Genomic DNA, 14,483 nt, shown 5'->3' with positions numbered 1-14,483 from the left:
GGAACATTTGGAGGACGTACCGTAGACTTTAACCAAGATGGTGGCAGTCTTCTTGCCAGATGGGTTCTCTGCCTCCACAACGTATTTCCCAGAGTCGTAGCGGTTAACCTTCTCCACCATCAGGGATGTGTAGCTGTCTGTAGTTTCAATAAAGCCGCGGCTCTGAAGTTCTACTCCGGTCTTTCTCCAGGCCACCACTGGTGCCGGTCTGCCGGTAACAAAGACAACCAGACGCAAGGTTCCACCAGCACGCAGACACACGGTTTTCTTCAGGTCATCTGCCAACTCCAGGTCGGGCATTTCTGCACAGATGTAGGTGAAAAAAAATCAATGAATGAAGAATGAAATCTTAATATATAATGTTTTTTATAGCTATTGTATGAAAGGCATATTTTTTGTGTGAGTATTTGACATTGCACCAAAAAAAAAAAAAAAAGCATAAGAATCAATGTTACTGCTAATCACTGACATATCAGGTTGTAATATTTTGAATATAGTATATTGAAAATAATCAATTTTTCTGTTTCTTTCATCTAAAAAAGTGGTGGCCAAAAATTGTCATTCAAAGAATTAAAATCTTCAAAAACCATTGAATATTTGACATCAATGAGCTAAATGAAGGTAGAATAAAATATGAATCTACAATATTTCTGCACAGATGGACTCACCAATTCTCTCTTGTGGCTCCACCTCAGCACTGGGTTCGCTGAACTCCCCTGTGCCGTTGCTGTTGACAGCAGCGACCCTGAATCTGTACTTCTTATTTGCGGTGAGGCCAGCTGCCACGTACTCGTTGGTCTTGAGAGCCTTGGTGGTGGCACGGTACCACTGCTCAGAGCCTTCCTCCAGGATCTCCACCACGTAGCCGGTGACGTCTGAGCCACCGTCATACATGGGCCTGGTCCAGGTCATGCTGATGCTGTGCTTTGTGGTGTCGGTGATGCGAGGCATTGATGGAGGAGCTGGGGTATCTGGATTTAAAAACAATGAAAAAGCTGTTTTTTTATCTGCCTCTCCCATCTTTATCTTCCAAAGGGAAATATTCTTAAAGGTCTGAAGAAGTATGTGTGAAAAGATCAGCCATTCTTTTACACAAGTTTAGTTTTTCAAAAAAAGACAGAACAAACAGTTAAATGACTTACATGTGGGATCTTTGCAGAGGATGTATGGTGAGGCATCACTTGGCTGGCTGTCTCCAGCAGTATTAACAGCTGTCACCCTAAACTGGTACTCACTTCCCTCTATCAGGCCAGTGATCTTCAGACGAGTGTCATAGATTGTGTACGTCTTATTCACTCGAGTCCACCTGGTCCAAAATACAAACAAAGTGATGATGTTTGTATGTGTGGAGTAAGCACCTCTGGAGACTCACTTCAAACATTTGTCTTTAATATTGGCTGTCTCCAATATATGCATGCTACTAATATACCAGGATAATGCTCTAATTTCTGCACTGTCCCGACCTCATGTACAGCAGCCAACACTCAGTTCACAACAGACACGACTCCTTTGGGGTTTGCTGTTATTCATTGCATATTGCAAGTGGACACTTTACAGCTCACAATGGATTAAGATATGTAGTGAAATGAACCATGCTGGTGGGGTTTGGTGCCACATTTTAACTGCTTTTCTCCCTCATTTGGTCATTAATCTGCATGTCAGGAAAACAGTGGGATAAATCTATGTAAATTAGTCTTGTTGAGCTCTGGTTTGATTGAAGATTTCCCATTTAAAGACAACAGCTGAACAGGAGAGGTTTTGAGATGTGGACTTCACTGAACACAATCAAAATCATCCCACAGGATGAAGAAAAATACTTAAGTACCATCATTGATGAAAAAGTGACCCTTGATGCTAACACTATGCCATGTGTTAATTCTGTTAATGGGTGTTCTTAATGCCCATAAATCCTCCCACTGAGGTGGTCAGCTGATTGTGGGTGTTCACTAAGCTAATCAGATACTGCCACTACCTCATTTGACCATTATCCTGAACCTGTCATATTTTACATTTGATGTCCTCTCTTTTCAGTGCAGATGCTGCAACCCTCCTCCACCCAAACCACCTCCATTCAGTTCATCAGCATCTAATCCAGTCTTCCTCTCATCTGATCCTGCATCCCTCATCAACACCAGTGTCTAGACTCCATGGGAGGGTATCCTATTCCTGCTATCAGCCTAACTACCCTATCAAGTACATGAAGTCATCATGATGGAGTCTAATCACAAAAGACTGCACATTTCTCTATTATCAGAATTGGTAAAGTAAATTTTTGTAAACTTGTATTAATTCTTTCCTGATTGAAATCAGTCATAGAGTTGGATTACTCTCTCAAAGACAGCCAAATCAAACAGACATCCAAGGTCATTTGTTCCATCAGCTGTTGCCATTCTATATGTGAACTGTTGCACTTGTGTCCCGTACCTCACTGCTTATCTAACAACCAGCCATGATGTGTACAGCCTGTGCGGACTTGTGACACAAACAAAATTGCCCCAGAGGCTTTCCAATCCAATCCAGTACAATCTTAGCCAACCCAAAAGTCCATTCAAACAGTTTCTCTCTCTGGAAACACCAAAAGGCCTTCAATGAATCTTATATACCAGTGCAACCTTTGATCTGAATTTTAATGTATACATATTCTGGTGAGTGAATCTAAAATCAGAGTGATTTTCTTCAACAGTGGTTCCCACCTGGTGCTGCTCTTCTCTCGCTTATCCACAATGTAGTTTTTGATCTCACTGCCTCCATCACTCTCTGGCTTCAGCCACTCGATGATGACATGCTCCTTACCCACCGCTGTGGCTTCGGGAGTGCCTGGTGGGGATGGTATGGCTTGGAAAGGAAAGCGGCAGTGAAAAGTTAGAGATACAGATAGATCCAAAATCAACAGTAGATCCTATCAAGGCAGGACCTAAAACATGAGGATGGAGGTGACATTAAATGAAAGAGCAGAAAGTTTTGTCCAAGAATAAAATACTGTGCTGCAATGAAATTTCTTTTAGACAGGGGTTTTAAACCATAAGATTGGTTTCAAATGCTTAAGACGAAACAGACAAAAAAATTAAATTTAAAAAAAAAAAGAAAGGGTGGGAAAATTGTTGCTGCTTACTGTAGGCGTTCCTGGCAATGATGGGCTCAGACTCCAGAGGGACACCAGGGCCGTATTTATTAACGCCCCTGACTCTGAAGATATACTCGTTGTTCTTGATGAGCCTGGAGCTCACACAGGAAAGCGTCTTACACTCGGTCTCCATGATGACCCAGTTCAATCTGCTGGTCTCACGACGCTCCACGATGTAGTGGGTGACGGTGTCACCACCATCTTCAAGAGGAATCTTCCAGGACACCGTACACTTCTCCTCTGTCACTCTGCTGATGGTGATCTTATCAGCTGGAGGTCCAGGAGTGTCTGGAAGCAAAAACAGACCATCAGTTTGGCCTAATAACTCAATGTAGGTTTACTCCACTGGTGTTTCACTGCTACTCACCAAGGACTTTAACGCTGACGGCGGCAGTCTTGGTCCCGCTGGCGTTCTTCACAGTCAGAATGTACCTTCCTGTATCAAATCTGTCACAGTTCTTGATGACAGCCATGGCTCTGGTGGCGGTGTAGGTAAGGGAATATTTCTCACCAAGCTCCAGAATCTTATCACCCTTGGCCCAGTATACTGTAGGCTCTGGTTTTCCACCCACAGTGCCATCCAGGACCACGTCAGAGCCGGCCGTGACGGTGACCACCTCACCCACAAGCTTGCTGTCCAGTTCAGCTTTGGGAGGAGCTGCATCATGGAAAAGATCATGAGGTGGTTAAAGATGTTGCATGAAATTACCACTGAATCCATCCATGATCAGTAGCATTGTGCTAATAAATACCTAATTTTAGAGCTGAAAATTGACTCAAGCTACCACAGATTATTTGTGCCTATTTTTAACCCCTTGTCTTTAAAACTTTCCCACAATTTATGCCTCAGTTTTGTTGCTACTTTTCATCTATTTTGGTGCTTTTTTCCCATTTTTGCACATTTTTACCCAATTTTGCCACTTTAAACCCCTTTTCATCCATTTCTGTCCTGCCCATTATTGCCATTTTAAACACATTTCATCCACTTTCAACCCATTTTTAAATTCTTAACAAATTTTTGCAACAATTTAATTTAATTTCACCATATTGTCTGCTCATTTTTGCCATATTTAGCAATTTGTGCAACTTTTAACCCCTGTTAACCAAGTTTTGTCATTCTAAGCCCATTTTTGCCACTTTAAACCCAATGTAATAACTCTTAACTCAGTTTTGCCACAATTCAATTCCATTTTACCACCTTTCCTGCCTATCTTTGCCACATGCAAGCTGTTTATGACACCTTTTAAACCCTTTTAGAAACTTTTTTCAGCCTTTTTTTGCCAATGTTAACCACTGTTTTTGTCACTTTCTATCAGTTTTAGCCACTTTAAACCAATTTTCACAACTTTTAACTCACAATGCCACAATCTAATCGCATTTCACCACCTTTTCTGCCCATTTTAACTGCTTTTCATCAATTTCCTGCCTGCTTTTGCCTTTTTGTCACAATTATTTAATATTTTCCCTTAAAGTTGTCTCAGTTTCATCCTCACATTTGTGCACGTCATGGCTTAGCTATGAAGTCCAAAATATTTAATTTAATGTAACCATCCATTTTGCTAACCGTATGCAAGGAAAGTAATTCTGTTTTAATAAGAGGTTACATTTTTTTTATAAAGGCTAACACCATAGCCGTACCGTAAAAAATAAAATACAGTTATCACAGCTTGACTTTACAATCGACCATGATTTTGCTGAACCTCACCCCCATTTGCCTGGGCCCCAGAAAGCTCTCCCCTTTATCCCCCCCTTTTGCTCACATGGTAAATTCAAAAAGCTAAATAATCACCTGTGTATTTGAATGGAAAATTGAAAAACTCTTCCTCATAAATTTCAGACTTACAGTACTCATCCTTGCATGTCACAGGTCCAGTAGACTCGGAGGGCACACTGTGGACTCCAGCTGCGTTCTTGGCGATGACGCGGTACTCCAAGGTCTCTCCCTCGCCCAGGTTAGTGACAGTGAAGTAGTTCTCAGTGATGGTGGTGTAGTTGCACTTGAGCCAGCGGTTGTCATCCCACTCATCTGTGCTGTAGACTTTCTTCTCAACAACGTAACCAACAATCTTACTGCCGCCATCGTTGAAAGGCACGGTCCAACACAACGACACAGAGGAGCGGGTGATGTCTGTGACCTCTGGTTTACCAGGAGGATCTGAACGGGAGAGAGGATGTTATAAAAAAAACTGTAGTCTGGTTCAAACGCTTAAAGGCTGTAACCAAAATTCAATTTTTCTTGAAAATGGTTAAGGTTAATTATGAGATGTTCCACTTACCAACAGGATTTAGGGCAACCACTGGTCTGGAGGCCTCACTAGCCTTGCTGAGTCCAGCAATGTTCATGGCATAGACCCTGAACTGATACTCCAGGCCCTCAATCAGGTTGGATACCTTGTAGTGACACTCCAGGCAAGGCAGCTTGTTCTCCCTCACCCACAGGATTGTGTTCCTCTCTTTCTTTTCAATCCAGTAGCCTGACACTTTGCTGCCACCATCAGCATAGGGGACATCCCATTTGATGCTGATGGCATTTGCAGACACAGAAACTACATCGGGACGAGTTGGAGGACTTGGAGGAACTATATTGGAGATGAAAAAAGATTTTAATTAGGCTTTAACAAATAAGAGGTAGACATAGCCTCAAGTGTAAATGGTCAGCTGTCTCTAAAAGCTAACTAGAGTTCATTCCATTGGTTTCAAAAAAAGCTCATTAGTTTAATCACTAGTTTAAAGACTTTTTACCCACACCAAATTACCAAATTTATGTTCCTAAAATAGCCAAACCAACAATAGCAAGGTGTGTTGGTACTTGACTTGACTTCCCCTTAGGTGCACCAACTCTTTTTTAAGAAGATAAAATCAAAATCTAGTCACAATCCACATCAAATTTCTTCTTTGCATAACCTTAACCAGAACTCACCGAATGGATGTTCAATGACTACGGCAGCAGACTCTGTGGACTTGCTGACTCCAAACTTGTTCTCAGCACACACTCTGAAGGTGTACTCCATGTACTTGGTAAGATGGGTCACTTTGATGGTGGTTCTCTTCACACTAGAGTTGACCACCTGCCAAGAAGCAGAGCCAGACTCTCGTTTTTCCACGATGTAGTTGGTGATGTCACTGCCACCATCATCAGCTGGCTCAGACCAGGCAAGGCTGCAGGACTCTGAGGAGACCCCGGATATTTCCACAGGGCCTATGGGAGGACTTGGTCTGCCAACAATATTCACCGTCACTGTGAATGTCTTCACACCAGCAGCATTTTCCAGGACCAGGTAGTATTTGCCGCTGTCACTTCTCTTGCTGTCTCTCACAATCAGTGTGCTTCTCTCCTTTGTGGTTCTGATAACAACTCTATCAGTTTCCTTCAGCTTCATCTCCTCCAGCTTCCAGGTGACCTTGGGTGCAGGTCTGCCACTGATGGGGATGTCAATAGTGAAGCTGTTGGAGAGCTTGCATGTGATGAGCTGGTTAGTAATGCTGCTGAGGTCAGCAGTTGGTTCGATGCGAGGCTCCTTGATGACCACAGAGCCAAAGGTTCCCTGAGGATCGCTGATTCCAGCATCATTCTTTGCCTTGACTCTGAAGTCATACTCAGTATTCTCTATCAGACCGTCCACCAGCATCTTCAGAGACTTACTCTCTCCAGCAACAACCCAGCGGTCTGTGCCTTTAGCTCTAAATTCAACAATGTAGCCCCTAACGCGGCTTCCTCCATCGTGTTCAGGCTTCAGCCACACCAGAGAGGCTGTGGAGCTGCTGGTGTCAACAACATCCACCCTCTTGGGTGGTGCAGGTTCTTCTGTGGCAATAACAGGTTCAGTCATCTCGTGAGCTTCTCCCTGGCCATACTGGTTGACAGCACTCACCCTGAAGAGATAAGGTACACCGATATCCAGGCCAGTGACCCGAATCATCTGGCGACTGCACTTAGTGCTGACCTCCTGCCAGGCCAGACGGCTGGCCTCACGCTTATCCACAATGTAATGGTGGATTCGAGCTCCGCCATCATTAGTGGGAGCATCCCACATCATTGTCAAGGCTCCCCGGGTCACATCTTTGAAGCTGATGGCTCCTGGAGGTCCAGGTGTGTCCAGGACTTTGACAGTGAATGTGATGGACTTGCGGCCACTGCTGTTCTCCAGGGACAGGGTGTATTTGCCAGCCTCATACCTGGTACAGCCCTCAATGGTCAGAGTAGAGGAGGAGTCTGTGGTGTTGATATCTGCCATGACAGGCAGCTCACCATCCACCTTAGACCAGGTGGCAAGAGGAGATGGTTTGCCACGGAAGGCGACTGTGAGGGTGACAATGCCGCCATTCTTCACAATGTGAGTCTGCTTGAAATCGGCACCGATATCAATTTCAGGAGATGTAAGTCTGTCAAGAGCTTGAACAGCGTTAGGCATCACTGAGGATTCGCCCTCTCCAGAACCATTTACGGCACTGACCCTGAATTTGTACAACTCTCCAGGCACCAAGCCCTTGGCAGTGTACCTGGTGTGGATACAAATCTGGTTGTTGACTCTGTGCCACTCTTCAAGACTGGCCTTGCACATGTCAATATTATAACCAATGATTTCCATGCCGCCATCAAAGACTGGCTTGGTCCATTCCAGTGTGATTGAGGACTTTGTGGAGTCAATAACCTGATTCACAAGACAAAAGCATAGTAAATGATTTTTGCAAAATTAACTTTCCAGCATATGATTTTTATTTCTTTGTTACTTCAGAGATTAATTACCTTGATAACTGTTGGAGCACTGGGGGTACTGGTTGGTTCTCTGCATTTGAAGAGCCTGGAGGTACTGCTAGCTGGTCCAACACCAGCACCATTTTCAGCCATCACACGGAACTCGTACTCGTTGCCCTCTGTGAGGTTGATGACACGATGTCTCAGCTCTGTGATTGGCCGCTTAGAGGATACCTTCACCCAGCGGAGACTCTTTTTCTCTCTTCTCTCAAGGATGTAATGTTTGATCTCGTTGCCTCCATCTGACCTGGGCCTGGTCCAGCACAGGGTGATACTGTTTCCAGTCACATGGGTGGCATCTGGGGTACCAGGGGCATCAGGTACAGCTGTGTGTGTGGAGAGGGGGGACAAAAAGGTGGTAAGAATTGGAAGTAAAAACATCATTTTTGCCCATGGTCTATAACAGTATACTACTGTGTCTCTTCAGAAATACTTCACTCACTGTATTGCATCTGTGCAATGAAAGGCTCGGAGTCCAGTGGTTTGCCAACACCAAACTTGTTGACAGCAGAGATTCTGAATTGGTACTCATTGCCCTTAATGAGGTTAGAGGCATTGTAAGAACAGGCTTCACATTTGGAAGTGACCATGGCCCAGGAGATCCTGGATGTCTCCCTCTTCTCCACCACATAGTGTGTGATAACAGCACAGCCGTCGTTCTCTGGTGGATTCCACCACACAGTACACTTCTCAGCTGTGATGCCGGTAAAGCGGATTGGACCTTCAACTGGTCCAGGAGTATCTGAAGAGAGAAGACATCAGACAGGATGCTTAAAAACTGCCATAAGTAGGAATCAATTATAGTAGGGATGCACGATAATTATCAGTACCAATAAATTAGCGGTCAATATCGCATTTATTTTACATATTTTTATTATCCCAATTATAAATATGAACCAATAGAATCCACAGATAGTAAAGGCATTTGTTTTTTTTCTCAGACCACACATTCTAAAACAGAAGGTGGAACCGAAGTACGTGACCCATCATTAAGCCCAGAGAGGCTGAGAGCACATCGTCACTAGTGGATTTTAGAGGAGGATTACATAACAGTGATTGTTAAACAAGTCCTGTAGTTTCAACACAAAGGATCTTAAGTCCTGTAGTTTCAACACAAAGGATCTTATAAGTTGTCATCCTGCGATGGTTGCAGTAGCTACTAGCATACCAGGAAGAGCGTTGATTCAACAGGCATTTGAAAACTGCTGAAAGTTTGTAAGAGAGCCAAAAGGCAAATCTAATAATGACTGAATCAGTCTGACAGACTCCTGATCCACCGCTACATGTAAGATGTATCCCTGCCTGCTGTTTGATGTGGTTTTATTCACAGTCTGATGGACGACATTAGGTGTACGTAACATTTTTTTTAACCTTTCTCCAATATGACATATGTCAGCTCTCTTTCAGGTCTGACTTGTGCAGTACAAAAACCCTAACTGTCCTTGCAACCTCTCCATTTATTGACTATAATAGCCTGTTATCATCCATGTGTTTTATCTGTAGAGTAATTTGCGGCAGGCTTTTCGTTTCATAATTTCTAATTGAGGAGTACATTCTACTTATTTGAAAACAGCCTTTTTTTATAGGGAAACATGTCTGGTCACACATATGTCAGCTGAATTCTCGTTTAGGTGACTGAAATGTCAGATTTGACAGTTTGTCAAGAGATTTCAATTCATTTCATAGGAAAAAACAAACTCTTTAAAACCAAAGTATGTCAGTTGGTTTTTTATGTTGTACTTTGTTTGGTACACAAATGCTCCAGTTAAAGTTAAAAAAGAATAATTAACTGTTGCAAAGTCAGAATTGTTCATTGTATTTGATGTAAACATGAGTGTTGTTAGTTAAAAATTAGTTACAAATATCTTTGCTCACTACATATCAAGCCCTCTTACCCCCAAATGTGCATTAACATATAAAATAAACTTATTTTAAAAATTAAAAATTGAAAAAAAAAAAAAAAAAAAAAAAATGGGTCTTGTGAGTTATCAGCCATCAGGAGTAGGAAATTATCGGTATAGGTTATACAGAACACTTACTACTGTGCATCACTATTGTTGTAGATTTGATGTCTTCCACATGTAATGTAGTAATAAAGGGCACATGCTGACCTACCTTGTACTCTGACGTTGACATCAGCCTTCCTAGTACCAGAGCTGTTCTTGGCCTCTACAGTGTAGATGCCACGGTGGTTTCTGTCTGCATCACGGACGAATAGACTGCTGGTTCCAATGCCAGTGGTAATCTCAATGTCAATCATTGTCCTCTTGTCAATCTCTTTGCCATCCTTGTACCAGACAACCTGGGGAACAGGACGCCCAGTGATGCTGCAGCCGAGCTTAACATGCTCACCTGCCTTCATAGTGAGAACCTGGTCTGGATTCCACACAATCTCTGGAGAAACTGAGGACGCAAAAAGAAAGGAGAATTGAAAAATCAACCAAATTAGAGGGAACATCCTATTAATGATCATCTAAAGGTACACCACACTTACTGCTCTCATCCTTGGTCATGATGTATGCAGAGGAATTAGATGGTGGACTGACTGTGCCCACGGCGTTCCTCGCAATCACTCTGAACTCAAATCTATCTCCAGCAGACAGTCCGGTTACAGTGAACTGAGTCTCACTAATATCAGTGAAGTTGCACCTCAGCCATTTTCCTCTGCCTTGTCGTCTTTCCACACTGTAGGCAACAATTTTGCTGCCACCATCTCTCTTGGGGATTTCCCACTGCAGGGTGACTGAGTCTCTGGTCACATCGATGCAGACAGGTGTGCCAGGTGGATCTAATTTAGGAAGAGAAATGGTGCTTTAAACTCAGTGGGAAATCAAATAAATGACATTTTCCAAAGGTTTCCAAACTCTATGCCACCATTAAAACATTGATGGATGTAGTATTAGTGTACACTTACCAACAGGGGAGATGGCGAGTGCATGTTTGCTCTGCTCGCTAACAGGACTCAGACCAGCATTATTCTCAGCATAGACTCTAAAGGAGTACTCCAGACCCTCCATGAGGCCAATTATCCTGTATTCTTTGTTAGAGATGATGGTGGAGTTCACCTTCTGCCACAGCAGGCTATTCCTGTCCTTCTTCTCAACATGATAGCCCAAAATTGGAGATCCTCCATCAAAGCCTGGAGCGTCCCACTTGATAGTCATACCATCACTGGTGACATTGAAGGCGACTGGCTTTCCAGGGGGACCTGGAGGTTTGTACTGGTGCTGAGCAATAACATCAGGAGAGGTGAGAGGTTCACTGACTCCATACTTGTTCTCTGCACGGACTCTGAACTGGTACTGAGTTCCCTTGACCAGGTTGGGAATCTTGAAAGTGGTCCTGACAACGCTGGAGCAGACCATCTTCCAGTTGGCCTGGGATGTCTCACGTTTCTCCACACTGTAGCAGGTGATCTCGCCGCCTCCATCTTCCTTTGGCTCATCCCATGAGATGATGATACTCTGAGCTTTGATCTCATCAAAGCGGATCGGGCCAACAGGCACAGAGGGGGGTCCCAGCGTAGTCACATTAATGTCAAAGTAGTTTTTAATGGTTCTGTTGTCCAAAACCAGAGTGTACTGGCCAGCATGTTCCTTCTTGGCTCCTCTGACTGTGACTGATGTCTTGTTGTCTGTGGTCCTGAAGCGAACCTTTTCGCTTTCCTTCAGAGGTAAATTATCCTTCAGCCAGCTGATTGCTGGTCGTGGTTTACCCTTGAAAGGTAGCTCAATGTGGATGTTCTGACCAATACGAACAGCCAGCTCTCCATTGGGATAGTCAACAAGGTTGGCCTCTGGTGGAATGATGAAGTCCACCACAGTGATTGGACCAATCTGGGAGAAGTCACTTCTGCCCTTCTCATTTTTGGCAAACACTCTGAAGTCCATGATAGCATTTTCCTTCAGTCCTGTGACCTCACAGCTGCAACGCTTGCATGTTGCACCCAATGTCCAGTTGGGGTCTTCCTTGGTTCTCTTCTCAATGATGTATTCAGTGATGTAGCTTCCACCATCATGGTCAGGTCTGGCCCACTGCAAGGTGACAGAGGTCTTTGTGGAGTCCAGCATAACCAACTCTTTAACAGCTCCTGGAGTTTCTGCAGCTCTCACAGGCTCCGTGGTTTCACAAGTATCACCCACACCAAACTCGTTTTCAGCAGACACACGGAAGAAGTAAGCCACATCCTCCTCCAGTCCTGTCACTTTGTAGGTGGTGCTGGCACACTCGTTGGTGATGACCTGATAAGCTTTCATGGTTGAGGCTTTCTTCTCAACAATGAAGTTAGAAACAGGGGAACCACCATCAATGAGAGGAGCCTCCCAGCTAAGGGTCAGCTTTCCTCTTGTCACGTTCTTGACGATCAGTTTCTGGCAGGTTGATGGACTGTCGAGGACCTTGAGAGACACAGTGATTATCTTGGGTTCTCCGACACCATTCTCAATCTCCAGCAAGTACTTGCCACAGTCATCACGGGTGACTTTGGGAATGAGGAGGGTTGTTGCCCGCTCAGTGCTGGTAATGGTGAAGCGGTTGTCGCCAGCCATGTTGCGATCACCACGGCGCCATGTGACATTGGGGGCAGGTCGTCCCTTCAGGGGAATAAAGACCTCAACATCACGTCCAGACCTGGCTGTGTACTGAGTTGTCATTGGAACATCCAAGTCCAAATCTGCCTCCTCTGTTGAAAACATAAGTGGTGCAAAATGTTATGAACAGGAATCTTGTTATGTTATTTTAAAGTCAGATTATGGTTTCGTAAATTGAACAATCAAACTGCCCTTTATCCAATACCAAGACATAGGATTCTAATTCAAAGCAAACCTATTACCAATTCATTTTTAATATAAAAGAAAAATGTGACTCATGGCATGGTAAAAGATGGTTTGAGAAATACTAACCCAAGATATCCTTGGCTTGCACAGGCTGGTACATTTTGATGTCTTCTCCTTTGCCTTTGCAGTTGACGGCAGAAACTCTGAAGTAGTAATAGATTCCAGGTTTGAGGTGAGACACCACATACTCGCAGGCAGTGACCTTAGGGTTTGTGATAACCCATTCTTTTTCCTCTGAGTTCATCTGTTCCAACAGGTAGTGAGTAATTTTACTGCCACCATCATACACAGGCTTCTCCCAGCCAATGGTGATGGAAGTCTTTGTGGAGTCAACAACACGCAGCTTGGATGGCTCACCAGGCAAATCTTGAGAAGATAAAGCAGTATGAGATTAAGTCCATCTACATAATCTGTTTTTTTTAAAGAAACACCTTAAAGGCTTTGAGCAAATGAAAGGCATACCAATGGGGTCGAAAGCCTTGTAGAGGTCAGAGGCTTCAGAGTAGTTTCCTGCTCCAGCCTTGTTGACAGCACAAACTCTGTACTGGTACTCATTGTTCTCCACCAGGTTAGTGACCTTCTGCCTTGTGTCTCTGATGGTGCCCTTCACCACCTGGACCAAAAATAGATAGAATGCTTGTACATATCTGAGATAAGCTTGACTTTTCTACTTTAATAAAGAAAACAAAGACTTAAGGGGCCCAGAAACAAACCTTGAACCACTGCAGGCTCTTCTTCTCCCTCTTCTCCAGGTAGTAGCCATCAATGTCACTTCCTCCATCAAGTGCTGGTCTTTCCCAGGTTACAGTCATGGTGGACTTGGTGATCATTGTCACTTTAGGCTTTGATGGCTCACTGGGAGGAACTGTATTGAAAATAATTAGCTTGATTAATATTAAACCCGTCTCTGTAGTTTAGTGTAGTTTAATTAGAAGCAAATTAACAGGTGATGTGATTAAGGCTCCTTAGCCTGGTCACTTACCAAATGCATTCCTGGCAACTACAGGCTCAGACTCCAGTGGGTCTCCGATGCCATACTTGTTTACTCCACGGACTCTGAAGATGTACTCGTTGCCCTGGATGAGTCTGGGTACGTTAACTATGCAGTCCATCAGTTTCTCAGACACAATTGACCACATCACTCTGCTGCTTTCTCTCTTCTCTACAATGTAATGTGTCACCATGGCACCACCCTCATCAGCAGGTGGGGACCACATGATGGTGATGTTGTCAGCCGTGACCTTCTTGAACTGTATCTCACCAGCAGGAGGACCTGGTTTATCTAAAAAAGGGACACATGCCTGCATGTTAGGGCCTGCACTGTCTGTGAGAAAAAAGTCTTGCAAGGCACATTCCTGTAGTTAAAAGTTTAAATACCTTGAATGAGTAGCCTGACTAAGGCACATGTAGATCCCAGGGAATTCTTCAGCCTGACCTCATAGGCTCCGGAGTTCAGACGAGTGGTGTCCTTAAGGAACAAACTGGTCGACTCAAAGGTATGTTTGAAAGAGAGCTGTGCAGTAGGTTTGAGCTCTCTGCCATCCTTTGACCACTCAATGGTAGGAGCAGGTTTGGCTGTGATATTGAACTTCAGCTCCACATCAGAGCCAGCCCGATACTTCACCTCTTGGAGGTACTCTTGAGGTATTTCAATCTCTGGGGCACCTGAATGATGAATGAAAATAAGCAAGATTGGTTACATTTCTGATATTTACATGCATCACACTCGACACACTTGATAGAATGTGGTGTTTCTAGGTACGGTGCC

At 43.9% G+C, this 14,483-nt stretch overlaps 1 protein-coding gene across 7 annotated transcripts in view; it reads right to left on the bottom strand.

The window, feature by feature from the left end:
- The window catches only part of ttn.2 (titin, tandem duplicate 2), a 268,791-nt gene that overhangs the window by 16,100 nt on the left and 238,208 nt on the right, over window positions 1–14,483 (bottom strand). For all 7 annotated transcript variants that reach the window (XM_041807290.1, XM_041807295.1, XM_041807291.1 and 4 more), the window contains 19 exons: window positions 14,093–14,380; window positions 13,698–13,997; window positions 13,429–13,580; window positions 13,178–13,328; window positions 12,782–13,081; window positions 10,795–12,561; window positions 10,375–10,668; window positions 9,996–10,283; window positions 8,323–8,622; window positions 7,872–8,206; window positions 6,045–7,776; window positions 5,401–5,703; window positions 4,968–5,279; window positions 3,492–3,782; window positions 3,113–3,412; window positions 2,694–2,835; window positions 1,143–1,306; window positions 669–971; window positions 21–302 (listed from right to left, as the gene is read on the bottom strand). In XM_041807290.1, coding sequence (XP_041663224.1) covers window positions 21–302; window positions 669–971; window positions 1,143–1,306; window positions 2,694–2,835; window positions 3,113–3,412; window positions 3,492–3,782; window positions 4,968–5,279; window positions 5,401–5,703; window positions 6,045–7,776; window positions 7,872–8,206; window positions 8,323–8,622; window positions 9,996–10,283; window positions 10,375–10,668; window positions 10,795–12,561; window positions 12,782–13,081; window positions 13,178–13,328; window positions 13,429–13,580; window positions 13,698–13,997; window positions 14,093–14,380 — 8,004 coding nt within the window. The remainder of the gene's footprint in view (window positions 1–20; window positions 303–668; window positions 972–1,142; window positions 1,307–2,693; window positions 2,836–3,112; window positions 3,413–3,491; window positions 3,783–4,967; window positions 5,280–5,400; window positions 5,704–6,044; window positions 7,777–7,871; window positions 8,207–8,322; window positions 8,623–9,995; window positions 10,284–10,374; window positions 10,669–10,794; window positions 12,562–12,781; window positions 13,082–13,177; window positions 13,329–13,428; window positions 13,581–13,697; window positions 13,998–14,092; window positions 14,381–14,483) is intronic.

Source organism: Cheilinus undulatus, linkage group 15 (assembly GCF_018320785.1).
Source record: "Cheilinus undulatus linkage group 15, ASM1832078v1, whole genome shotgun sequence".
Taxonomy (NCBI): domain Eukaryota; kingdom Metazoa; phylum Chordata; class Actinopteri; order Labriformes; family Labridae; genus Cheilinus; species Cheilinus undulatus.
Note: the sequence above shows the minus strand (reverse complement) of the source record. Positions and strands in the feature narration are given on the sequence as shown.